The 26,807-nt window shown below is 41.2% G+C and overlaps 2 protein-coding genes across 5 annotated transcripts in view; one reads left to right on the top strand and one right to left on the bottom strand.

Moving 5' to 3' along the window:
- The window catches only part of Pdgfd (platelet derived growth factor D), a 219,810-nt gene that overhangs the window by 114,281 nt on the left and 78,722 nt on the right, over nucleotides 1-26,807 (bottom strand). Inside the window, exon 1 of one of the 4 annotated variants that reach the window (XM_052751620.1) lies at nucleotides 16,106-16,221. The exons of 2 other annotated variants lie outside the window; for them this stretch is intronic. In XM_052751620.1, the coding sequence (XP_052607580.1) occupies nucleotides 16,106-16,127 (22 nt within the window). In that variant the 5' untranslated portion in view covers nucleotides 16,128-16,221. Of the gene's footprint in view, nucleotides 1-16,105; nucleotides 16,222-26,807 lie in introns of those variants that run through there. One more of the 4 variants, XM_052751628.1, reaches the window with a different exon arrangement.
- Ddi1 (DNA damage inducible 1 homolog 1) lies at nucleotides 9,207-11,746 on the top strand. Its single transcript, XM_052751602.1, has one exon. It carries the CDS (start codon nucleotides 10,127-10,129, stop codon nucleotides 11,357-11,359), a length of 1,233 nt encoding a protein of 410 aa, XP_052607562.1. The 5' UTR covers nucleotides 9,207-10,126; the 3' UTR covers nucleotides 11,360-11,746.

The following is a 26,807-nucleotide window of genomic DNA, read 5'->3' as shown; positions in this document are numbered from 1 at the left end:
TGACATAAGCCTCTGAATCAATAACCCATGTGTTTCTTGACCACCAGCAAGAGATGAATATTATCACTCTTTAAAATATGAAGAAAGTTACACACTTGAGATGTGCTCTCGAGGCCCCCTCTCTTACTCAGGAGCCATTGGCAGTTGCTAGCTGCTGGGAGAGGAAGAATCATTCTTTTTTGAAAGTGTGGTGACTGGGATTTTCCCCACACTCTATTGGGCACCTGTACAGATAGGGACGGCACTAATTGAACCTAGTGTGTTATCAAAGATTAAAAGAGACTGCCTGCCTTTGATTGTGTGTGAGAATTACTAAATAAATATGCATAATGCTCAGACCTGCTGTTAGGGCACTTTTGACTCTGAAGCAGTCGATCCAGAGCAGGAAGTGGAGAGCGCTGCCATGGAACGGAATGTGTGGTATCAATCCCAGGGACACAGCTGCACACCTCATGAAACCCTGACCTAAGCATGGATATTTTGATTGATGATGTGAGGTACAAATCCATTTCGTTTTTTACATAAATTATTTCAGGCTCTAGAAGAAAGTATTTTAGGAAAAACCAACACAATGGACAAAATATGTGACTCTAGCTGCTATGCCAAATTCAGTCATAGCACGTGTCCCCTCAAAAGCTGTATTCATCCTGGGCATGTGACCGAGGACATCTTTTGGGAGGACCAAGATCAGAATAATGGCTACATGCTTCCCCTTGGGAAGCTCCCAAGGACAGAGAAACCAAGACACAAATGTTCTAGACATGGAAAGACGTCAGCTTTACAGGGATGTCTGTGGATTTGGGGTGATGCACTGGGCAGAAAGCAGTGCCTGCTCCCAAAGCATAGACATCACGTGGTCACAGCATTTCCACTCCCTACTATTGTCTTTCTCATGAACAGATCAACATCTGCTCCCAGGGAATAGAAGTGAAGTCTTCTGTGTCTGCTTTCCCCATTTCTCTCTTTCCTGGGATACTTGGCCACATCACCTGACTGCTGATGGCCCATGTAGTCTGTCGTGAGGCTCTCAGCAGCTCTGGGGAGGCTAAAGCCTGCAGAGCTTGGCCCTCAGCTGCTCCCCCTTGACCCCATTCTTGCCATAGCAGCTTCTGCATCCCTCTCTAGGGCAGTGGCTGTTTTATTATACTCTGATGGCTCTCTGCTTAATAGTCCATGGAGCCCATACCTAAACCGTTTCGAAAAGAGATTGCTGCCATCATTATGTAACAGGGTAGCAAGGCTCAGAGAAGTACTGCTGTGTCTGCCATGGACCTGCAGGTAAGTAGGGAGGAACCTGAGGACTTCATGTCATCTTTTCTGATGCAAGGGCTTTCCATGTCACTGATTTGTAACTCTGCTCCAACTCCAGGGTTTGTGCCAAGATGCACAGAGGACTGTTCTTCACAACTACAATTGGTACAGAACATTATTATTTCATGGGACATAGTTACGTGCCTTCATTTTTGTGTTAAGTTTTTTTTTTCTAATTTTTGTGTTTCATAGACTACTTTCGGATACACCAACTAAATCAAGTCAACATTTTCAAAGAACAGATATTAAGGATTTCGTGGTAAGCTGTGATTAACATAGAGCCTGCTACATTAAAAGTATGAAGCATTTTTCTTCCCTATTGAGATATCTTTTGTCTAGCGTGTTCCTACTTATTTTAGATTAAAAAAACCCATCCATAAAAACCTCATCTTCCCTGTAATTCTAACAAGGAGGGTAGAGGCTGGCTGCTAACTTTGAATACATTTGCTCCATATCCATTGCTACAAATTCAAGTTACAATTCTTTGATTTTATCATTCTCTTTGTTTTTGGCTGGCTTACTGTAAATTCAAGTGCTGGTGGTCTTTCTTTCAACTTTCTATGTAGAGCGGCCTAAGAACCTCACTTTCGTATCAGTATCTCAACTGTAACAGGGCTTCACTTTTTGATGTCATTCTAGTGTCAGTGTATTCCACGTAATTCACAAGCAGTAATTTGTGGTTACCCTTAGAACACCAAGTCCAGTGTCTCAGAGCCACAGACCCACTGCAGCTCCACTTTCTAGATGAAAGACACTGCAGTTTGTACACAAAGTAAAACTGGGTCTTTATTTAAAGTTAACAGTGTTTCCAGCTTTTGTTTTAATGCAGAAAAATAAAGAACTCAGGAACAGTTTTGTTTACTTGCCTAAGACATTTTGATTCATTTTAAATGAAATCAATGTTCTCATCTGCTTTTTCCTCAGTATCATAAACCTGGTTCCTGGTTTTGAAGCCAGGGTACACAGTCACACAGCTTAATTCCTGTACTCCAAAGAGATATTCCGAGAGAAATCATGGGGTTATTTTTCCTATACTAAGTACACAAGAGCACATCAGTAGTTCCGCACGTTAGGAGGTGCACCAAACAGAATATTGTGATTGAATAGAAAACTAACGAAAAGAGGAGGGTGAGGAAGCTCTATGCCCAGTCTCTCAGGACAGACAGCGCACCGAGGCACGAATGTTCTCCATGCGTTCTAATGATTAGAAATTCCACAGGCCTGCCATCGTGCCCGTGCTACGGGAAGTCTGCTGTGTCCAGGCTGCTAAATTCAATTTCCTGGGGGAAAACAGATAAGAAGTGAGTTGATTTATCTTTTTCTTCGCCATCTTAAAAAACTTAGCTTTTATTTATCAGGCTTTGTTTCTCATTCTCATGGTTGGGATACAAAGAAATTCTCCAGACAGATGGGCTTCAGCCATGCTAATTACCACAGCAGTCTGTCAGCTCAGGTGCTGGCAAGTGAGACAGCCACACAACCAACAATAAGGGAATTCTGTCCTCTGTGAGACAGCTACAGAAGCACCACTTCTCATGCATGGAATTTGTCAAATATCCAAACGGCCATGTCTGGGGGGCGGGGGGCGAGACAATGAGCCTTTTCTTATTTACTTGCGAGCTTTCAATATACATAACTATTCTACAAAGGCCTGGCATATCACCACAAATGAAGGGACTTGAAGAGCAATAACTTTTAAAGTGTTCTGACCAGATTGGGCAGACTGTATTCTCTTACTCTGTTCTGAAAGGTTAGGAGGTAAAAGCCTGTGGGTAACACCAAAGCTGGCCACTTTCAGATAGCAGGCAAAGACTGAAGGAATCTTCCTCGATGCTCATCAGATGAGCTGAGACGAGGACCCATGCAGGTTTTGACTCAAGACCTTTGTTCGTGGGGGTACGACTTTGGCCATCAGATGGAAGCAGAGGCCTCCACTGTGCTTGTGGCTGGGATGAAGGCTCGTGTGGGGTGATGGGCTGCTTCTTTAAGGAAGGTAGACCATCCTTCTCATATGCCAATTCTGCCATTTTAGTGAATGGTGATAGTTATATCAAGCACAGGAAAAACATGGGCAGAACAATTTACATGGTGCAAAACAAAACCAAACCAAAAATCAAAATGTCATGTGGTAAATCTAGGCATGCATTCTCACTAGAACCCAAGTGGGTGCAATGTAAAGGCAGATACGGCTGAGTCTTTCAGTCACAGTTCTCGGGAGGACTCTGGATAGTTCCAGTAACTCAACTCACAATACCATCCCCAACAAATTAATACATTTACCTCCTCTAAGTAACTAGTACATCTTGCACATCTATCAGTAATTTCTATTCCATAGTATAACTCGGCATATATGGATTTTATCTCCATTAATAGACAACTTGTTCAAAGGAGGACACTGACTCTCATTCTTCTGACTGCCCTCATATCCCCAGCTCACTTCATGCTCATGAAAAGTAGTTATCAAATAGTCACCACAAGAAATTAATAATGTATTTCTAAGACCATCTCTAAGTGGTGGATAACAGACAACTTTTCAAATTTGAAACAGCAATAATTCATTCTGTCCACACACTTCTAGACACTCTATAGAACTATGTCAGGAGGCTTTCAATGAACGGTATTGCCTCCCACTTATTTACTAGAAGAATCAAGTGGGGCAAGAGTAAAGTGAAGCCCCAAAAGATAAACAATTAGAAGATCCAGCAAATAAAAATAGTTTCACACCTTCGCCTGGTTGGATGTCAGTGGGAAATGCACATGGAGGGAGGGGAAGGCCTTAACTAACATTTTTTTTGTCAAGTGTACTGTTTTCCTTTGTGTAGGTATGTGTTCATTTTGTTATTTGGCCCTATTTTTTGACATGTATCATGAACAAGAGACATGTTAGGTATTTTGAAGAATTCAAGGTTGAGCAAGGCAAGAAATCTGACACAGAAAAATTAAATGGTGGAAATAATTCAGAAATAGTTTTAATGTAAGAAAGCTAAAATTTCAAAATTAAAAGCATAATAATGAAGACAAAGACCTCATTGTCCTCTTACTGATACTTTCTCTAAGCATATGCAAGCCGTTGCTTCTAGGGATGAATGTGTATGTTCAGAAATAAATGTTTAAAGAGACAGGCACCCAAAATGTGCCTGGAAGGCATTATATTCTTAATGATTATTAATGCCACAAAAGGTTATTAGTTTTTTCCTTTTCATGAGAGCAGGGGGCACATAAATGCAGTGTTGAGAGCATGTAAACATTTCCATTAATGTAAGAAACTAGTTGCTGTGGCTTTATGTATGTTAGAGCTTCTGATCAGGCCTTATGGAAATTCCTAAACTTCAGCAACTATGGTTTGTAAATGAGGAGATTACAGGACAGTGAGATAAAGCAAAACCAGAGTGAATGCTTTTCTTAATTTAAAGGAACTCAATGTACTTACGGCCTCATTATTAGCCCTCCTATTTTTGTATCAGACATTTTCCATATATGGTGAATAGGACCATGTGAACATTCTCCTAAGGTAGACTGAAAGTAATCAAAGTAAACAAATAAATGTCAATCCACCAAGTCAAACATCTTTCTCATTGTGATTCAAACTTGCACTTAATTTATATAAACTGTGTTTATTTCAGAAATTACAAATAATATCCACATCTTGATAGCAAGTCATGAGTCCCACAGACCAGATAATCTCTATACTACATTTAAGAGATTACAAGAAACCACGGGGCATATGAAACACCAGTGTTCTTCACACACATACAGAGACAGACGTGGGGGAGGATTGAAAATGGTTTATAAAATGTAGCAATCAAGGTGGCCATGGAAATAGTCCTGCAAGAGAGTAACAGAAGCTTTCAGTTGTCCTTTCTATGTATTTATAAATGTGTCCTGTCCCCTGTGTTTCATACAGGCTCCTTCTCTCCCTCTTCCTGTGTGTACACAAGCATATGCTTTCTGTCTCAGTCTTACCAACTTACACTGGATGAAGAGCTGCTTGGAGCTGAGTTCCTTGAAGACTGATGGGAATTCTCATGCTTTTCTTAAATTACATATCTGCTTATGTGTTTCATCAGTCTTGTGGTATTTGTTTCAATGACAGATGAGACTAACCCGTTTCTCTTTTTAACGTATCTAGCAAAAAGATATTTGATTATGCACATGCTATTGGTTCATGGTGGTTCTAACACACCTTCTTACAATAATCTAAAGCAGCTGGAGGAACACAGTTCTTAATCTACGGGCGCTGCACTACAACCCACTTCTGTTCTAAGTTTCACTGAAACTCTCAAGTGGTGATTTAACTTCTTCTTAAGTCTTGATTACACTTTAAAGGTAATGCTTGGGACTGGTTGTGTGTGTGTGTGTGTGTGTGTGTGTGTGTGTGTGTGTGTGTGTGTGTGATATCCATGTGCATATGATATATCTGTGTGTGTTTATTTGTAAATGTGTGTGGGTGTGATATCAATGTGTATATGATATATCTGTGTGGGTTTGTGAATGTGTGTGTGGCAATACCATGACCACTTCTAGTGTCAGGCCTCGCCTTCCACCTTGTTTGAGACAGGGTCTCATGGTGCTTGCCTCTGAGTACATGCCAGGCTAGTCAACCACAAGTCTCCAGGGCTTCTCCTGTTTCTGCCTCCAGCTTGCTTTAGGAGGGCTGGGATTACCAACAGCTGCTAGGAGACCTAACTTTACACTGGTCTTAGGGAGCTGAACTCAGGGCCTTAACTCTGCACACGTTCTCTGTTTTGGAGTACTAGGGAAGAAACTCAGGGCCTCCCAGAGCTAGGCAGCCTACCCAGCTACTGAGCAACATCCTGAGCCTTCAGGCAGATTGTAATGGAAGGACTCTAAACAGGGTAAGCAAATAGAAGTACTAAATAGGCTTTTATTCTTATATACATAAAACATAAAATTTAATCAGATATTCTATTTTTTCACAAAAATAAACCCCATGTTTATTTTGTTTGTAAAGCAATATATAATGCCTTAAACACCAACTGATTGCACAACCATTAATTATCTGAGTTTTTGTTGATATTGTTGCCTTAAGGCAGCAGTTCCAACCCCTTTGGGGGTTGAGTGACTCTTTCACAGGGGTCACATATCAGATATCGAATATGAGCTATTTATATTATGATTCATAACAGTAGCAAAATTACAGTTATGAAGTAGCAATGAAAATAATTTCATGGTTGGGGATCACCACAACATGAGAAACTGTACTAAAGGATCAGAGCATTAGGAAGGTTGAGAACCACTGCATTAATGTTTCAAAAAGAAGCGAATTATAGAAGCTTTTACCATGGATTTATTACAGAAAAAAGTCTTGTTTTTCCTTAGCTAGTATGAAATCAGTGTTCACTCCCCCAGTCTCTGGAGTGTTTAGGCCATGCAATGAGAACTAATTTTCTGAGTGATAGCCACAAGACTTTGCAGGAGTCTCACTATCAGAGAAAGATTCAATTATGTTCTACATTTGCCAAGAAATAAATTTCAGGAAATATTTAAAGTATTCCTGGAGAAGAAGTTGCAATAACCTCCAGTTAGCTACATGAGCAAACCAGGTTAGTTCCCAATACCCATCAGTCCACAGGGCCTGTGCAGTGAAATTTATAGTCATCAGTCCACAGGGCCTGTGCAGTGAAATTTATAGTCATCAGTCCACAGGGCCTGTGCAGTGAAATTTGTAGTCATCAGTCCACAGGGCCTGTGCAGTGGGGATTTACAGCACATTTGATGTTTGGGAGTGTTTATAATTGCGATGTTTACAACATAATCAGATGATGCTTTTAATTAAAAATTTGAGTTAAGAAAATTATACATCTGGTATTGAATCACCAATACTGCTGCGTAAATTCAGTGAATTAAGCAATATACAAACCATGGAATACCAAATAGCCTGGGGAGACTGTATTTAGCTTTGGAGATTCCAGCTGTTTTGTGAAAAAGGTTTAAAAGCGGGTGGGTGGTTAAGCCAGATTATTTCTGCCAAGCCTTCCTTCCTGTGATGAGAATTAACTGCTCAGACCTAGAGACTTTTTGCTTCCTTATGGGTCAAAGGTAAAACAGTAAAGCCTACATCAACACAAATGTGCCACAAAAACTAAATTATTACAGCAAGGTAACAAAACAACTCCCATAAAACTCAATTCTGTTTAGTATCTAGGCAATGATAACACTTAAAAAGATGTTAGCTTCTTTTAATGTAAAACCTTCAACTTTTGATTTACCAAAACCAAAAGAAAAAAAAACAGTACAACACAAAACACCTTTTATCCTACAAAAATAATTTCAGCTGCTTACACACACACACACACACACACACACACACACACACACACACACACACACCAAACAAACCTAGTCGTTATCTCCATAATTTAATAGAGTTTTTAGAACAAAATGTCCCATGGTACTTAAGGAAATCACTGAATCCCAGTCATACCAGCTTTCCCAGTGTCTTCTGGAGCAGAATAGCTTGCACAAGATGTACCAAATCACAGCTGTTCCCAAACTCATGAAGCCATTACTTACTTTAAGAAAACATCAGAATACAGAGACAGTAAAGAAATCAAATGACCTGGGGAGATGACTCTATGGGTAAATCACCTGCAACACAGTAGTGCAGCCAGGAATTCAGATCCTGGCACCCAAGAGATGCCAAACAAGCTTGGTTACCACCATATGATCCCTGCACCAGAGATGGAACCAAGGGATTCTACCAGGGCAATCAGACTGGCTGAGTCTGCCAGCTTAGGTCTTAGTGACAGACACTGCCTTAATATGTAAGGAGTCGCCAAGTAAAAGCCCTAATTGCAACCTCTGACTCTCATGTTCCTGTGCATCCATGCAGATATGAACACGCTTACACATGCAACAACAATGAAAAATAAATTCAATGTCTGGATAGGTCTAAAGGTCTGTAAAAAGAAATTTCTCCATGTAATTAATATTCTTCCCAGAAAATTTTGTTACGTTTTTTCCTAAAATTTTACATATTTCCCCATGTTAAGAAGTTCTTTAAACTAGGGCACGCTCCTCCCCTTCTGATTTGCTTCTCCACCCTCTGGCACCACAGAACCAACCCCTCATCTTGCTAAGCCCGTCTCTTTCAGGAATCTTTTACTCCTCAACAGACCTCACCATCTTCCATGTCTGTTCTCTCGATAAATGATTTCCTTCAGGCTATTCAGAATTCTACTGTGGTTTCTTCCTCATATCCAGCCTCCCCAATTTGTGTGTATGCATGTGTCCTCTTTTAGACTGTGAGGTCCTATAAGGACACAGCATGCATTTCACATCATTTATGACTGTGTCCCCATAACCCAGCTAGTGTTTCCCATTATACATTTGGTCAACATTCATAATATAAGGAAAAAAGTATGAAAACATTCAGATAATTAGAGCAAGAAAGAAGTGATACATAGTTTTTCATTTGAGACAAAAACAAGAGAAACAGAAATTTAAAAACATAAACAAAAATCTTTTTTTAGGCTGATATGTATCATGTGGCACAACTGAAAATTCCTAAATATGGATGAGGTCATGGCACAGAACTGTGACTACTCTTTGGTTCATAAGTAGACACCCGGGTGGGAGGAGCCAGAGACCTGTGAACTCTTTATAGCAAAGAACATTTTAAAATAGAGAAAAATGGGTACACAAGAGTTCTACCCAATCACCCTTGTCTTCAGTCTCTACTTTGAGGTAGGAGCATGTTTGGGTGGTGGGGCTGCTCAAGGTCAGAGAGAGACATATTTAGCGTCTGGGTTGCCACGTACTTTACTATAGAATCAGTGTCGAGCTGGTTTCCTCAGAGGTTCATTTCACTCATCTGGGCAAGGCAAAGGCCTATTTCTACCCAGCCTTGCACTTTAGAGACTTCCTGTTTTTGCATGTAAACTTTGTCTTTGACGTGACCCACATCAGTGGTGGCCATCTAACCAAGAACACCACTCTTCCCATTAGTCCTCGGCTTTCAAGCCCTGTCAGTATGCCCCCTCAGCTTCCTGGGCAGCTCTTTTGCTTCCCCCCAATATCCTTCATATGCTGCAAGAAGCTCCGTTTTATGTCAATTCAATGAAAACAACAGCAATCATAATATGTCTCAAATCCTTTTTATTTCTCTCCATTTCCTTCCTACCACAAGTTCTGGTTCTTCTTCCTCTTTGTCCTTTGTCTCTCAATTTGTCTGAATGACTAACCTTTTCTCATCAAGAAAAATGTTCCTCCTTCTGCATTCAGCTCATCATTTCTTTAGTGGATTCAATCTCTGTATGGTTGACAGGGCAAAAGACACGCTGCCCCGCCCCTGGGTCATGATTTACTCATCTACCCTCAATGGCAGGCACCTATGTGTCCTACGAAGAATACAGCATGGTCCTTGTCGTGTCCAAGTCACACCTGCACTGTTTCAGAGATAAAAACAAGTGTGTAGAATACGAGTCTACAGTAAACAGACTGAGCAGTAACATAGTAAAGAGACTTTAGATGTTCTGCACAGCCTGTATTAAGTAGGCTTTGAAGAGCCAGGCTTGGAACCCACCGGCTTTGACTAACTATTTCTATGGAAACAGACATTCTAAGTTCCAAACAGCACATACACACATGGACTTGTTACCTTGAGGCTCAATGGGGCCATCAGCTGGCACTGAGGCTGGGAGGCAGCCCCCATTCTGGCCACTGGCTTTGCCTTTCTGAGAATTGAATGAGTTTCATATCAAGGTGTTGAGGGGCCGGCCAGCCATTCGCCCAAACCAGCACCAATTGATCCACCAACTGTTTTCTGCCAAAGTGGCTTTCCTGAGTGTGTACCATGCTGATAACTGTGTACTGTGTGCGTAGGGACCTCACAGAGGTAACCTTTTCCCTCCAGGTCAGCCCTGACTTTGAGCTCTGCAACTTCAGAGTCCTCTGTGAACTTGAGTCTGGTGTGCCTGCTGAGGAGATTCAGTTCATCTACATGGAGCAGCTCCTTACAGATGATCACTGTTCTCTGGGCACCTATGGCTTCAAAGATGGTGATATGGTTGTACTACTTCAGAAGGAAAATGTGGGACTTCGGGCTCCAGGAAGGACCCCAAACCAGCCACGAGCAGATTTCAATGGGTCAGCCATACCGGGAACATCAAGTTCCCGACACCAGCATCAGCATCAGCATCATCAGCATCATCAGCATCATCACCATCAGCAACGTATACCATCAGCACAAGCCCACGGACTGGCCTCTGGAGAGAATATGGCCTATGCGCAGAATCTGGACAGCCCTGCTCTGATTCGCAGCATGTTGCTTTCCAACCCCCATGACTTGTCCCTGTTGAAGGAACGGAACCCCGCCTTGGCGGAAGCTCTGCTTAGTGGAAACCTTGAGACATTTTCTCAGGTCCTGATGGAGCAGCAGAGGGAAAGGGCCTTGAGAGAACAAGAGATGTTTCGTCTTTATTCTGCTGACCCATTTGATCAGGAAGCTCAGGCTAGAATAGAAGAAGAAATCAGACAGCAGAATATTGAAGAAAATATGAACATAGCTATGGAAGAGGCTCCGGAGAGTTTTGGACAAGTGGCTATGCTCTATATTAACTGCAAAGTGAACGGGCATCCTTTAAAGGCTTTTGTCGACTCCGGTGCCCAGATGACTATCATGAGCCAAGCTTGTGCTGAGAGATGTAACATCATGAGACTGGTGGACCGGCGATGGGCTGGGGTTGCTAAGGGAGTGGGCACACAGAGGATTGTGGGCCGAGTTCATCTGGCCCAGATTCAGATTGAAGGTGATTTCTTACAGTGCTCTTTCTCCATACTGGAGGAGCAGCCCATGGATATCCTTCTAGGGCTTGATATGCTCAGGAGGCATCAGTGTTCCATTGATCTGAAGAAAGATGTGCTGGTGATCGGAACCACCGGCACACAGACACACTTCCTTCCTGAAGGAGAGTTGCCCTTGTGTGCCAGGCTGGTGAGTGCAACGGTGCAAGAGGAGTCAGCAGACAAGGAAGTGGCAGGCAATATCAAACACCCAGTCAAGGTTCCAGCTCGAAAAAAGCATTGAAGCAGGTTATATAAAGGCCACGGCACAAGGGAGCAAGCTGTAGGTTCCAGGAAAGTATAAGACATGAGCTCACTGGCAATGTCATCATTAAAAACGTCTTAGCAACCAGCCTTGGCCTTGTGACTGAGTTCACAGATAGGTGACTATGTAAGTCATCACTGATTCATCAGAGTGTGTGTGTCGGGGAGGTCCATTCCTTCATCCCAGATCACTGAACCTCATCCAGGGGAAGGGCTGGAGCTTCAAGTTGGTTTCCCAACAGTCTAGTAGAGGGAAAACACGTCTCCCCTATCAGATTACAGGGAGGGCATGTCCAAACCAAGGGCTGTTTATTTTGCATAGGTTCCTAGAAAAAAGCCATTCTTTCAGACTACAAAGACATGTAAACAAAATGATTTCACATTAGCAATAGCAGTGGCTTTGAATTACCCCAGCCCGGGGTGTGTGTGTGTGTGTGTGTGTGTGTGTGTGTGTGTGTGTGTGTGTGTGTGGTGTGTTCGTGCATGTGTGCACATATACATGTGCACATATACACATGTGTAGTCCAGAGGTTGAGAAAGTTGGATGTCATCTTTAATTGCTTTCCCCTTTAGTTTTTTTAAATAGGTTGTCTCACTGAATCTGGAACCTTCTTAGTGCTGCTATAGTGTAGTCAGGCATTGCACTGATAGCCATGTATCTTCAGCACCTCCTCACCACCCCTAAACATTCCTTTTTTAAGACAGTGTCTCATGATTCTCATCCTGGCTTCAGACTTGAGATATGGCTAAAGATGATTTTATACTTCTGATTCCCCTGCATCCACATACTGAGTGCTGGGAGTACAAGCATGTGCCATCACACCAGGTTTTAGTAGTGCATGTCAGACAACATACGACCAACTGAGTTAGGTAAACCCTAGCCTGACTTATTTTCATACCTCAGAGATATGGCTATCTTCACATTTGTTTTCTTTAGGAAAGGTATGAGAAGTGGTGTAGATTCTACTCCCTTCTTGAGCTAAGTCTTATAAATGCCCTCTTGGGGCAGCATGCACAACCACTTTTATGATGCTTTATGCTTTCTCTATCCCAGATTCCCATTGGTTCATGCTTCTTCCAGACTTAATTTTGATATGTTTCAATGGAGAGATTAGAAATCTCCAAAGCATATTCTTCTTCTTGTCCTTAAAGAAAAGGCAATTAATTGTAAGACAAAAAAATTAGTTGGGCATTTTATTTTAATTCTGGTACTTCTTGATCTGTATGGTGGTGGGCTTGAAGGGTGAGCATAAACTATAGTCTAGGATCCCAATGTGTAGTTGAAGATTTCAGTTAGGCCATCTTGAAAGTATCTGCTTAGGCCTTTCAGCTCTGTGACTACTTGGAGAAAGATACTTTCAGTATGACTAAAGTGGGAAGTAGAAACCCTTCTCCTTTGCTCCAGCCTAAAACACCTAAGAATAAAAGTCAGCTCCAGAGGCCATCAGATGCAGGGAAAGTTATTTTGGGCAATAACTTATTAAGAGGGCTTATATTATAGGGCTAGAGAGAGAGCTCTGTGGGAAGATTACTGTTTGCTTGACCCAGGTCAGTTCCCAGAATCTATGTAGGGGGTTCACAGCTAACTGTAACTCCAGCTCAAGGGGGATCCAATGTCCTCTTCTGGACTCTGCTAGTACTCACTTACATACACATATACTCACACAGAGTCACACATACATACACACATATTAAATTTTTTAAAAATTAAAAATATTGATATTATGTCAATCCACTTGAAGCTAAGAAGTACCAGCCCTGAGCATATCTCTCTATCACTTAGACAAATCACCTACTTGAATTGCTTCAAAGGCAGGGCTGCTCTACAGTTGCAGTTACCACAATGTGATCTTGTTTCCCAAACAAGATCTAAGTCATTTGAAGAATTCCTAAAGGTCATAAGAAAAAAATAATCCTCCCCAATAAGCACATTTCACTTTCATTGGCTTGGTTCTTGGTAATGCTGATAATTTCCTTCTAACATAAGCTCAGCTGCAGTGTTCCCATGCCCACTCTTCTGACATTGCCTACATTTGGGTCAAGGGTTACATGCATCAGAGCTGTTAAAAGACCTATGGATTGATGTCTTTTTTATCTGTGTGCTCAATCAGCACTCAAGACGAATTGTAATTACAAATGGAAGATGGTCAGGGCCAGTGAGATGGCTCAGTGTGGTAGGTGCTTTCCACTAAGTCTAACCTTCTGGATTCCATCCTTGAGAGTGACATGGCAGGAGGGGATAGCTCATTTCTACAGCTTGTCCTCTGAAATCCTCATATGTGTTGTGGTATGAACCATCCCCACCACGAGAATTTTTAAAATGCTAAAATAATAATAATGATAATAAGAAGAAGAACATTATAAATAAACAGTACACCTATGAAAAACATGGATTCTTTCCATGATAAAAATATGCAATATCCTTAGCATGTATTTTCCAGACTCACTCTTAAGGTCATTTGCACCAAACATACTAGATTTCCAATGTCACATGGGATCTATTCCAACATCAAATGACCTTTCTTGTCTACAAAAGTCATTGCAAACATTCACAGAATCTTTAAGATAAAAAACAGTTTACATTCCAATCTTTACTTTACATTTACAATCTTGCTGTACATTCCTTTCCTTCTTCACAGGTCCAACTTAATGAGAAGGGTATGTAGGGTAGGTCTACTTCAACTAACTGTGTAATAGTGTGCTCACACTGACCAAGGCCCCTTTCCTCTCTCTCTCTCATCCTCCTTTCCTTCCTCCCTCCCTACTTTCCTTGCTGTTTGCCCTCTAGCTTTCTGCTTTTAGAAGACTTGTAATTCAAGTTTTGTTTGTTTGTTTAAACATTACTTTTACTTAATTTGTGTGTGTGTGTGTGTGTGTGTGTGTGTGTGTGTGTGTACGTTCACACAGAAGCCAGGAGGGGGTCATCAGACCCTATGGACCTGAGGGTGTAGGCATTTGTGAGTATCCTGAAGTGGGTCCTAGGATCTGAACGATGGACCGGATAGAGCATTGATAACCTCTGAGCCATCTCTCCAGCTCATATTTTCTAATCAGTAGAGCTTACTAAAGTACAGCTTTATCAACATTTTGAAGTTGACTTTCTTCCATGTTGAAGTCTATGGAGGTGATGTGCTTTAGGTGTGGGCAGAGTATGTGTTTTCTACTGCTAATTGATATATTGCTGTTTTATTTAAATAAAAGATTAGCAGTTACCAACATAAATATACTCCAGGGATATATATAATCATCAATCCATCAGATTCTTGCCCTATAAGCCAACCACCATTTTGAAATTCTACTGTGCCAGATCTTTATAACAAAAACCCTTTAATACAGAGAGAATACTTAAGATTATATTAATTCACATGTTTTCCTTTTCAAGTTCCTGTTGTGTCTATGGATATAATAACTTTCTATATCAAAAAATATCAGTGTTTCCCATTTGAGGATGTGTGAGTTTTGCCCTTGTCTCATGCCATGAAGAGAGGCAAGAAAATACAAGATACCAGCACAACACTTCCAAACCATCAAAGCCCCAGGAGAGGAGTGCAAAGTGACATACTAAAAACATATAGACTCCAATGCTCACTCATGATTAGGAGACCCAATGAAACAGACTCAGCACAGCACAGCAGGATCTGCCCCAGGAACTGTAATACCATAATCATCTATAGTATGCCAGGGACAACCTTAGGTGTTGGATGTCCTCAGTCAAGCAATTGATTTTCAGTGCTGAAATGGTGCTGTGAACTCTAACCAGATGTGTTGGAAAATCTACCACTTTGTTAGAAGTTGAAAATAATGTGACTGATTTAATCAGAGGTAGGGTTATCTTAACAGAATGGAAATGTATGTCTAAATTACAACACTGATGATATTTGCATAGAAAATTAAATTCAAGTAACCACAAAGCACATCCTTCAAAAACTTCTAGAAGAGTCATGAAGGGCTTCCTCTATGTTACAATAATAGGTGTTTATAGTGGCCAATTAAACATTTTCCTAATATTCCTTCAGCCTCATCAACTCCTCAAACCTTTAAAGTCTTTTAAAAAGTATGCTTGCAGGCATGCTGAGACCTCTGGAAAAGAAAAACCTGTAATGGTCTGGTGATAAAGGTTTCATGCTAGTCTTAGCACCCTAAGGTTAATAGGAAGATACACTAATTCATTTGGATAGAAAGAACAATCTGATGAAACAATCTATCAAATATTTCTGGGATGGAGAAAATTAATCATTTCAAAATTCTATGAAAACATTATTATTAAAGAAGTATAAAGATAATTTAGTGGAAGTACTCTGAAACAGTTTCAATCAAATTTATACTAGAGCTAAATCTTCAAAATCCTTGAATGTATACAACTGAGACCTAGAATGAGTAGAAAGGGACATGAGAAAATAGAGGCATGAGACACCAAAAACAGAAACATTTAAATGACTCACAAGCTCAAGTCAAGCTAGAGAACCATCAATCAAATTACACCATTTTTTCCTCTACCATTGATATGGATAGAGTGAACTGGTCTCAAATATTTCAGATTTGGGGTTTGAAGGGAATATTTTTTTTAAGAGCAGAAATTTCCAAAGTAGCATAAATAGTTATGGCACCTTCATACTTACATTCAATTCCCACGAGGCTGTGGAGGGTTGGATGAAAAGACCAGGTAGGAATGAACACAGTGGGAGACAAAGAACTGCACAGGATTTAGACAGAGAGGTAATCCTACCGACAGACGTTGTCATGCACATTACAGACTGCCTGGATGACGGGCTGAGTGAAGAGTGCAGTAAAAAGCAGAGAGTCCATGGTTCTGTGGTCTGCTATGAAGAGTGCAGGTTCTGAAAAGCTGTTGTGACCAGAGTAGCATGTTGCCATGGAAGCAGAGGGAAAGCAGGCCAGCTTATTTCTTTCAGTATGCTAAGCAATGTGGAGAAAGTACAATTTCAGAGCATGCTTCTTCTTTCGACCAGAAGCACAGAGAGTTTAGTTCCACAGCATTGAAAGTCAGTACTCAAATAAATTGATCGTCAACTGAACACCATAAATTTACCCAAAATGTGTTTGCTACCTTCTTTGAAAGCCACACTTTCAAAATTTGCTCCTAGCGTAGCTCATCTAGAGTTTAAAATTAGATGACATGAAATCATTTTTAGAAGAATTTGAGGGAGCCAATGGTATAGGCTCCTATCAGAAATAATCACATAAAGTTCAAGCAACAGATGGGCAGTTAGGGTGAAACAGAAATGGAATGGTCTCTGTTCATACACTGCCAAATGCCATCACCTGAGCTTCAGGACAGAAATTGACAGGAAATGATCCCACTGGTATTCCACAGTTATAGGAGTTTATGTCCCCATATGGCAAGGCCGGTGCTGTCAAAGTCTCACTACACCACCACTCCCACAGCACTGCTTTGGAAATGCCTTCATTGGCACAGGAAATAAAAACAGGGCTTGATTTCTAGCAAGATTCCAATTTGTATTTCATGAAAAACACAAATATTACCCCTACCATCTATCTGGTCTCACTGAATCACTTTAATAAAAAAAAATGACAATAAAAATGTGATAGTATCCTTTATAATTTTTCTCCCATGGAAAATTTCCAGGCATATTTTAGTTATGAAAAAGGGCTACTGGTCCACGCTGGGAAGTTTAAATTTCTACTGCAGTGAAGCTCTTGATCGTTTTCTAAAATTCTGAAGATTTGGCCACCAACAAAAGGCACAGATTGATGTCTGAGAGCAAGCTCTGACAATTGATTGGGAATCAGTGTCCTTTGGTGGAGAATGGGCCAATGTGACAGATCAGAATAACTGTAGCATATTCTTTCAAGGTTGGCCAAATGATTACAACGTGTATCTAAGGAAGATCTGCTGTAGCTCTGACAGGAAGGGAGAAGTCACCATTGTTGCTTGTCCATCAAAATGCAAATGAACACTCATATACACTTGAAGAGGACCATTCCTTGGCTGCATATGTAAAATCTCATTAAGAACTACCGGTGAGGACTCCTCTTATGGGATCATTCTCTGAATATTTGGTTATACTTCAGCAGTTTTCCCTGATGCTCTGAAGTTCTCCGTCCTTAGCTCACTGTGTTCAGTTTAAGGTTAATTCATTGACCCAGATCAATTTAAGTAGGTAGCAATTAAAATTCAACTCCAAATAGAAAACATTAAGACAGTTTAAATTTCCCAAGAATATTTAAAAGGTTCTAGAAGCAAATAGATAAAGCTGAGTATTAGGATCACAATGTAAGCCTGTCATAAACTCACCTTTTCAGCTGTCTCTTTCCATGAATGACAAAGCCAGTCCTCTGAGCTTATTACTGTGCAGTTTCCTAGTTTACTGCATACAGTCTGTGGCCCATTGTCCTCTCCATGGTGCCCACCTAGGAGAAGGTCTGAGCACACCCTTAACTGATTGGAAGGTTATGGGAAGCATGCTGATAAGGCAGCTGCTGTACTTCACAAGTGTTCTAAGCCACTTCTCATTACAGACAGACTCAATTAACTGTTTGCAGGCTGTACACAGCGTAAGAGTACCTCAAGACATAAATCTTCTCCATCACTCACCTGATGACCTCACGGCTAGATACTGAGAGCAACATTATGCATACTATAAAATGATAGTGCTCAAGAAAGCTACTGTAATCTTCTATTGAAACTTATTTTCAAACAAAAGCTTCAAATAAAGATAAAAATCTTAGTGCTTACCAAGTGAATCATGTATTAAACTATTTAATGTATTTAAATCTATAGCAAGCTAAGTGATAAGTAATATCTTTATTTTAAAGATTGGGGCACTGAAGAATGAAGCACTGGACTGGCATGTCCATGAACACAGGTCACCAAACTAAGTGGTGATATTCAAGAACCAGGCATCCAGAGCCTGTTGCTCATTCTATTATGTTATCTCTTAGTGAAAGTTTTTAAATTCAAAAGAACAGGTACCGGGTAAATCTACACACACTAGATAACAGTAAGGACTGCAGTGGAATAGAAGACAATGGAAGAGAGAATATTAGCTTAGACAAGAGTCAGGAATCAGCTCCCTGAGGAAGAGATAACTGAGGAAAACCTGGGTGCTGACAGGGAGGAATCCAGAAGTCAGGCCAAGAACATCACAGCAGGAGGGAGCTGGAGCGGCAGCAGAGGAGACAGGAGTGTGGGCAGAGGGAATAATCTAGAAAGGACTGAATGGACCATGTAAAGTTTACACTTATAAAACAAAAGTAGTCTTTCCTTCCTTCTAATTGTCCTGTGAAGTTACGTGGATTTTAAGAAAATAGGGTCACTCTGTTTTTTAAAGTACTTTTACTGGCTGCTTTGTCAAAAGTAAGAAGTCTGTAGACGGGGCCTTTGGAAATCCAGAGCCTCTGGTTGTTCAGAGGACAAAGTAGAGCTGAAGGAGAAGTAAGTGGTGAGGTTAAAAATGACCAAGACACCAAATGGGGACATTTCAAAGAGAACGGTGCAGACGTTGTGAGCACTCCCTATGTTGACTCAGAAAGGAGGGAAGGATGGGGCTCAGCACAGAAGCCAAAGGGAAGCTGTTGCCCACTCTGGGAGTGGCTTTGCAGGGGTGGTGGGTGAAGAATCTCCTGGTGTGAAAGGGTTGAGAAGCTGGTGAGATATAGGACAGACATGGAGAGCAGCACCAACTTTCAGGAATGAGCTCTACGGAGGCAGAAATGCTGCAATGGAGGAAGGTGTGAGAACCTTTCTTTGGCTATTGATGGTAGTCCAGTATGGCTCCAAGTTAATGGCAATAATCACATGGGAGGAACTGAAGGAGGCAAGGAAGAGAATTCTAGCAGCACACAGTCCTCATTCCTGAGGGAAGAGCTGGGATTGAGTGCGACTCTGTGGTGCAAAGGCAGGCCAGCTGACATGAAGGAGACTACTCCCTCCCTCAGCTCTTTAGTGAAGGAAGCATGGGATAGAGAGAAGGGAGGGCTGAGTGAGAGAGCCAGGAGAAGGTACGAAATGTCCTTTAGACAAGTCAGGAAGGTAACTGGATTTCAGACCAATTCTTGGACAAATTCTACCTTAAGATACAAAGGAAACCAACTTCACTGATGGGGCGTTAGACTGGTTCTGATGTGGATTTTGTCACTTCCTAGCCACATGTCTTTATTCAATGCAGCAAACCTCTCTATAATTCAGTTTGCTCATCACATAAAATGAGATGGTCACAGACTGACTCTGTGAGAGACAGAGGAAGGTAGAGGAAGCTTTGGGCTGTCTCAGGGACACTGGGGTTTGGTTCTGTAGGTTCTGACGTGTCAATGTTCATGAGTGTGTGAGAGAATCTGCAGAATAAATAATTATGCCTTCTGAATCTCCAACAGTATCCATTCTCATTGAGATGGACAGAGGCAGATGATCATGACAAACGTCTCCCAAGTCTAACGACTATATCCTGAGGGTCTGTGTCACAGGAGACCAGTTTCTGGTGATGAAGAAACCTTGTACTTACTAGTTCACCACTCTCAATCTTCCATCTTCTCTTACACATTTTACACTGAAAACAGGTTGCTATCCAGACAAAATGAGCAGAAGTTGACTTTGCCCCTGTTAATCCTTCAGGTCTTAGAGGTAATAATGAGCAGTGAGATTCTCTGTAGATGATAGTCAAGAAAAGAAAATCAGCAGAGGGTGATCCAGAAGTGGGAAAAAAAAGCAGCCCCGAATTATAATGGAAACTGTTGTCATTAGTGATCGTAATAGTCAAACCTAGGTGCTGGCAGCAATCACACCAACAGGAGCAGAGAGGGGTCGGGTCTCAGGTGTCAGCAGTGTGGCAGAGGTCATCTCACCACTTTAAAACGAGAAAAAATTAATTTTAACTAGATTGACCATAAGGCTTCCAACATGAACTGAGAATGAGTTGACAGGTGCAGGGCGATTATCAAAGGCAATGTATCAAGTTCCATTCAAGTGATCAGTAGGGTGCAGCAGCCATGGCTGTTAGTGACCTTTCTAGTTGACACCTTCATTAAGGATATGTAAAATAAAGATCAGCAACAAAATGGATTTTCAAAGGTAGTTCTGCCCTGGGAATTGCTCTAAGCGAGAGCTTCTAACATCACAGACAGGAGAGTTACAGATGTAGGTAGATGAAAAGACAGTGAAATAATAGATAGGTGAGCAGGACTCTAAGTGAAAATCTTTAGCAATAAGAAGGTGATTCCTGGGGTGAAAACCCAATCATTGTAAATAGTTTTCTAAGTACTTATTTTTTAATTATGTGTGTAGGTGTGTGGAGAGAGGGCATTCCACACTTGAAAGCAGGAGCTGACAGAGGCAGGCGAGAAGAGGTTGTCAGATCTGGAGCTGGAGTCACAGATGCATGTAAGCTGCCCTATACATGCGTGCTAGTGACTGAATCAAGTCCTATGCAAGAGCAGTATGTACTCTTAAATGCTAAGCCATCCCTCCAGCCCTCAAATAGTTTGGAAAACTGTTCATTATATCCATTACAGAGAGCACAGAGCAAAAAAGCACACACATTCAGCAGAGCAGAAATGCATAAACACATACATAGTCTAGAGAGATCTAATCAAATGTAACGCTGAGCCACAAAACAGCACATGCTTGTTCTAAAATTTCATGAGTCTATAAAATGGATGGAACAATTCCCCAAGCTCCTGAGGCTTCCAAACTTCAGGACAGTTTTGATTATGATGCTACTTTGTCACGTAATGGAAGAGATTTATAATTTAGCAAAACAGGGGCATTTTGAAGGGACAGATGTCACGAACTACAGAAAAGGCAAAAGAGGTATGGCATTTTATTTTAAAAGAGAAACTTGCTGCCGACACTTTACAGCAAGCAGGATTCCAGCAACACTATGGTCTGTCCCCAAGAGCTGCAAAGGCAAACACAGCACATCCTCAGTTCACAACTGATTTGGACTGCTGGGAAGCGCTGTGTGCGGAGGAAGCAAAGCTTGGAAGCTGGGAAGATGAGAGCAGCTGTGTCACGTGATGACCCTCACCGCTCAGCTGCTGATGCTCTCAGCTACACTGTACTACTGACCTGGAGACTACTACTGTTCTGGAGACTATGGAACCTTGCCCATTGCTGCTCAGTGAGGAAACAATCTTATTTTCACCAGTTGACATGCCACTATCATTAAGAAAGGAAGCAATGACAACAAATAAATTGTCTAAACACTTTAACAGGTAATAAAAACAAACATTAGAAATGTGTGGGGATAGAGAAACATTCAGTTGGATTAGAAATAAAATCAACATGGAGCAGAGTATTGTCATTTCCAGCACCAGGTTGGGAAATTCTTTTGAAAACAGACAGCGGAAAGAGATAATAAGATGAAAGTGGTGGGGAATTAGCATATGAGGAGAAAGGTATGCCAGCATGCAGAGGATGCTTTCAAATTGTGTTGTCTCAGAGGAAGAGAGGTACAGCACTGACTTCAGGGGACCAGAGGGGTAGAGGGTGATGCTTGACAGACAGCAGATACTTGTGCAAATTGAAATGTCAAAAAGAAGTCTCTAAATAAGTAGTACAAACAAAGACCTAGGGACTGGGATAAGGACAAAGTAAGAATCTTGGGGCAGGATAGCTGGGGTAACAGAACCAACAAGAGGTGGGGAGCCAGCCTTAGACAAAACAAGGATCAGTGTCTCTGAGACTGTAGACAGGGGCTACCTCATTGTTTCTAAATCCAATTTGTTCCCTTTAAACCAAGACAACAGCGTTTATCATTTTAAAATATTTCAGTCAATGGCATGTGGCATATAAATGTTTATTCATTTTCCAGTACGTGGAGGACCTCTTCCTTAGGTGGATTTTACTAGGGTCACGAGTGTTGAAATACAAGTTCCTAGGGTTGAGGAATGCAGCCCAGGATAGAGTGCTAAGTGAGTCCCTGAATTCAATCACTGGAACCTAAAAAGAAGAGAAGGAGGAGGAGGAGGAGGAGAAGGAGAAAGAAGGAGAAGGAGATGGAGAAGGAGGAGGAGGAAGAAGAAGAGAAGGAGAAGGAGAAAAGAAGAAGGAGAAAAGAAGAAGAAGAAGAAGAAGAAGAAGAAGAAGAAGAAGAAGAAGAAGAAGAAGAAGAAGAAGAAGAAGAAGAAGAAAACAAAAAAGAAAGATAAAAACAGAAAACAAACCCAATCTCCTGACAGAGACTAGGGTATGCTTTTCCTCTGTGCCACACAACACAAGCTCACTTCAAATGACTCATTGACAAGTAGCCGACAGTCTGACAAACAGGGTGAGCATCAGCAGACTGTATTGGAAGGAACGGAGAGTGCAGAGTCTCGAGACAGAGCTTGAATTCTGGCCCAGTTTGTTGCTAGCTCAGCCTTGTTCACTGCTGTATGCCTGATAGAATAGTGTCTGGACTGGTGAATAATTATGGGATGGGAAAATGAGCAAACATGTTCCTAAGTTCCTGTGCTTTGATTTCTTTATGGGACTAATGATAACCTGGACTCAGCTGCAATAAAGAAACAAAGAGAAAGACTGAAGCGATGATGCAGCTGAAGCATCATCTGGATCCAGCATTAGCTGGATCTGCACAGTATCACGAACGTAATGGTAGGCAAAAACAAACAAGCAAAAAGGAGCAACGAGAAATGTGACATGTGTATGTAATACTATACTATTCTTCAAATCTGAGGTCAATTTAAAGCATTTTCACTTAGAAAACTTTCCCTAGGACTTGTAGCAGTATGGATAACAGATACTCATGTGCTCTTCTCCAGGTTGCCTCTCTTGTAGATGCCTACTCCAGGGACGCATCACACTGTAGGGAATCACAATCAAAAGAACAGCATAATGGAGTCACTGCCATAGCAATGGTGTTTGCGTGTTCTTCACTATTCATTGAATGTGCTTCCTTCAAATAGGGCTTAAACACACACACACAAATAAACAAACATGTAGATACATGAACACATATACAAACATACACATACATGTAAATACATGCACACACACAAACAGGCATGTACAAGCACATACATGCATACACACAAATAAATGCAAAACTGCCTGAATTCTCTTATTTTTCATTTAAATATTCCTTCCTTTAGAATAATTTATCAACCAGCAGAGCCAGAATATTAACCCCAAACTGAGAGTTAAAATTTTAATCCATAATATGACTTAATTGCTAGAAATCCTAACAACAGAACCTATAGCTGCTCTCACTTGTATAAAACCTGTCAAACTTTAAGATATTTCAAATACAGGGGTGGGGAGAGAGAGAGAGAGAGAGAGAGAGAGAGAGAGAGAGAGAGAGTCAGATCAAGTTCAGAAACAAATATATCACACATCCAAGTCATTTCTCCTCCTTTACTGAAGCAGGCAGGACATTTAAGAAGGGGCCAATGTCTTTATTTTCAGTTTCCCGTTCTCTAAACATTGTTAGTGATTGGAGAGTGTCTTCCTTCCTCACACAAATAGCCAAGTCTTAATTGCTGATGCTTCTGTGTTTTTATGCAAACACAGACTTTGTAGATATACTTAAATTAAAAATCTTGGAAACAGATAACCCTGAATTTAAGGTGGGCCCAGATTAGTATCTGTAAAGAGAAAGGAGAAGGTGACTTGGGCCACAGAGGAAAGAATGCCATAGGAAGATGGACATAAACATGGAAAGTTGCCACAAGCCAAGACTGTGGGGAGCTTGTAAGGCATGACACAGATTCTCCCCAAGAGTTTCCAAAGGAAACCAACATTACAAACACCTTGTTCACAAATAATCAAAGCAAAATGACTGTCAGAGCCCAGGGGTAGGGTTCCACTACACAGGAACCCAGGAAGTATTCAGGTGAAAAGACACCCTGTGTCTTTGCTGTGCTTAGAGCTACACAATCGCCTTTCTCCAATTAATCAAGACCTGACTATACATCTCAAGATGGTGCATTGTGTTATGTATAAGTTACACCTTAATATGTCTGTAAAGAAATCATCCAAAAGGAGGATTTGGAGCAGCTTCCGTGTAGCTATAAAATATAAAATGGTAGTTGGCCTTCTGAAGCTTCATTTTCCTGTGTAAAGTGTGGGGGATCCAACCATAGGACCTTGTCGATAATCCATTTGCACAGATATGTCCTTCAAGATGTCTGGCATTTCAGGGGAAATATATATCCTAACACTTACAAAATTTATATTTATATATCTGAAATGCACATTTTTCTTCTACATATCAACAGTCTCTTTAGCATAGTCCCAAGCATCTGTGTTGTGGGCAGTTATCATTCACCATTTAACAGGAAAAGCACAAAGCATCTGTGTGTGTGTGTGTGTGTGTGTGTGTGTGTGTGTGTGTGTGTGTGCGCCCTCGTCTCCCAGGTCAATCTTTTAGCTCTAGACTGATGATGTGTTCTTTTAAGATCAGTCAATTAAGTTCAGTTATTCAGCATATTGTCCTTCCACAGTTGGCTGTAGAAACTTCTGCTTAGAGACACATTGCTCACGCACTGTTCATTCTCTCCCACCTCCTCCTCCTTTGGAGCTCCATGTGTCTACAAACTTTACTAATCCTTCAAGACCGCTGGCATCCCTCCTTCCCAGAAGCTCTGCTGTTCTACAGCTTTGACTCACTTGGTGCTCCTACTTGTGCCTTGTCAGAATGTTACCCTGTTCCTGGACAGTGCACTGCATTCATCTGCCTCTTGTCCTAATATGAGATCAATATTCTGTCATACACACCTGTATTTGCCTAGCCCACAGCAAAGAGCCATACCTTTGCAAAGTTCTAAATACAAGTTAGCTTTGGTAAGAAATCCTTTTGAAGATCAGCTAGCATATCACTATGTGGAAGATTTAGTTTCTGTAACTAGTTGGCCTACATGGGTGACAGCCCTTGGAGAGACTTCAGGATGACATGGCATATGAAGGACAATACACTATATCTTAATTTCATGCTTGCAGATGATAAACAAACATGACAACATTATATCACTCCAAAAGTCAAGCTAATATGAGTCTGTGTCAGAAACACGTGGTTGAAGAGATTGAAAAAGCTGCACAGGTCTACTTTGCTAAGAATCACAATCTGTGTCCTAAGGTACTTGGTTCTGGGTTTGGGTTTTACCCATATCAGCAACCTAGAAGCCCACTTAGAACTTATACATAGGCTGTCGACACTCAGACCCCATGGCTTCCTCATTCCTCGACCATGCTTTACTCACCTTTAGACCAGAGTAGCACCACAGTCCACTTAAGCAAAGTTATCAATCACTTATAAAGTGGCCCATGCAAATTTGGAATTAAATAATTTCTTTTGTTGGACTGCAAGAACACCTGGATGACAGCTCACTACCCTAGTATTTCTCAGAAGTGGTAACTTACATTAATTAAATATTCAGATCTGCTCACTCACATCCTCCATTTATTGCAGTATTAGCCAAATGGGCAATGACATTCCAAGAGAGCAGATTACTGCACCATGTACACACTCCTCCTCTGTGAACAGCCAGAAAGACAAGACAGAGGACTTTTCCAGAACTACTTCCTGGTGACAAGTAGAGCTGGGAAGTTTTTGTGAAAGCAGAAAACAAACAATCTTTAATCAGACTAATCACTTTAACCCACAATAGATATGCTAATAACCTTTATGATCAGATCCACAGCCTTATTTAGAGATAAAAACATGGAGTCTGCCATTACTGTTCATTTTGTCTTCCATAGGGACCTTTCAGGCTACCTGCTTCATCTGAGCGTTAATGGAAAAACCTTTTCATTTGGAACATGCATATTTTGAGATAATTTGCATACTTTTAAGTAATTCTCCTGAGACTCAGCTAACTGAGGCAATTATTCCAAGTTTTGGAAAGTGCTAACTGACATGCATCAATTATGCTGCTTCAGTGGGGCACAATGTATGCACACTGGGGCATAGAGAAGGCAGTTTGCTCTCAGGTACAGGGTCAAGGACTTTCTACAAATACACATATTCCAGGAACATAACATCATCACTCCTACATGAAGACAAAATAGAAACCCGTGAGTCCCTTAATGATTCACCGTCTTCCTTTCTATGATGCTATTGTCCGTGTAGGTCCATGACCATGCATGCCTGTGTGTGTGTGTGTGTGTGTGTGTGTGTGTGTGTGTGTGTGAAAGACAGAGACAGACAGATGAATGGGGAGAATAAGACTGAATTTCTTCTTATAAGTAGGAGGAAGAGAACCAAACCCTGTGTTATGTGCACACAGTGGGACTGGGAATAGCGCTGGATCACAGACTGCCTTTTTTTTTTTTAATAATTAAATGCATTCTTTTCCAAATCACTAAATTTAGTCGCACCAGATTCCACTATAACTCAAAACAAAAAAGGAGGATAGAGGGTTCACAGAAGGCAGCGACCAGTAAGAAAACAGCAACCCGATGGAAGTGATTCCTGGTCTTCACTGTGAACCTACTGAAGCCATCCACATAAGCA

Source organism: Peromyscus californicus, unplaced genomic scaffold, assembly GCF_007827085.1.
Source record: "Peromyscus californicus insignis strain IS unplaced genomic scaffold, ASM782708v3 Scaffold_11__1_contigs__length_118956290, whole genome shotgun sequence".
Classification (NCBI taxonomy): domain Eukaryota; kingdom Metazoa; phylum Chordata; class Mammalia; order Rodentia; family Cricetidae; genus Peromyscus; species Peromyscus californicus.
This window is presented reverse-complemented; position numbering and strand designations above follow the sequence as displayed.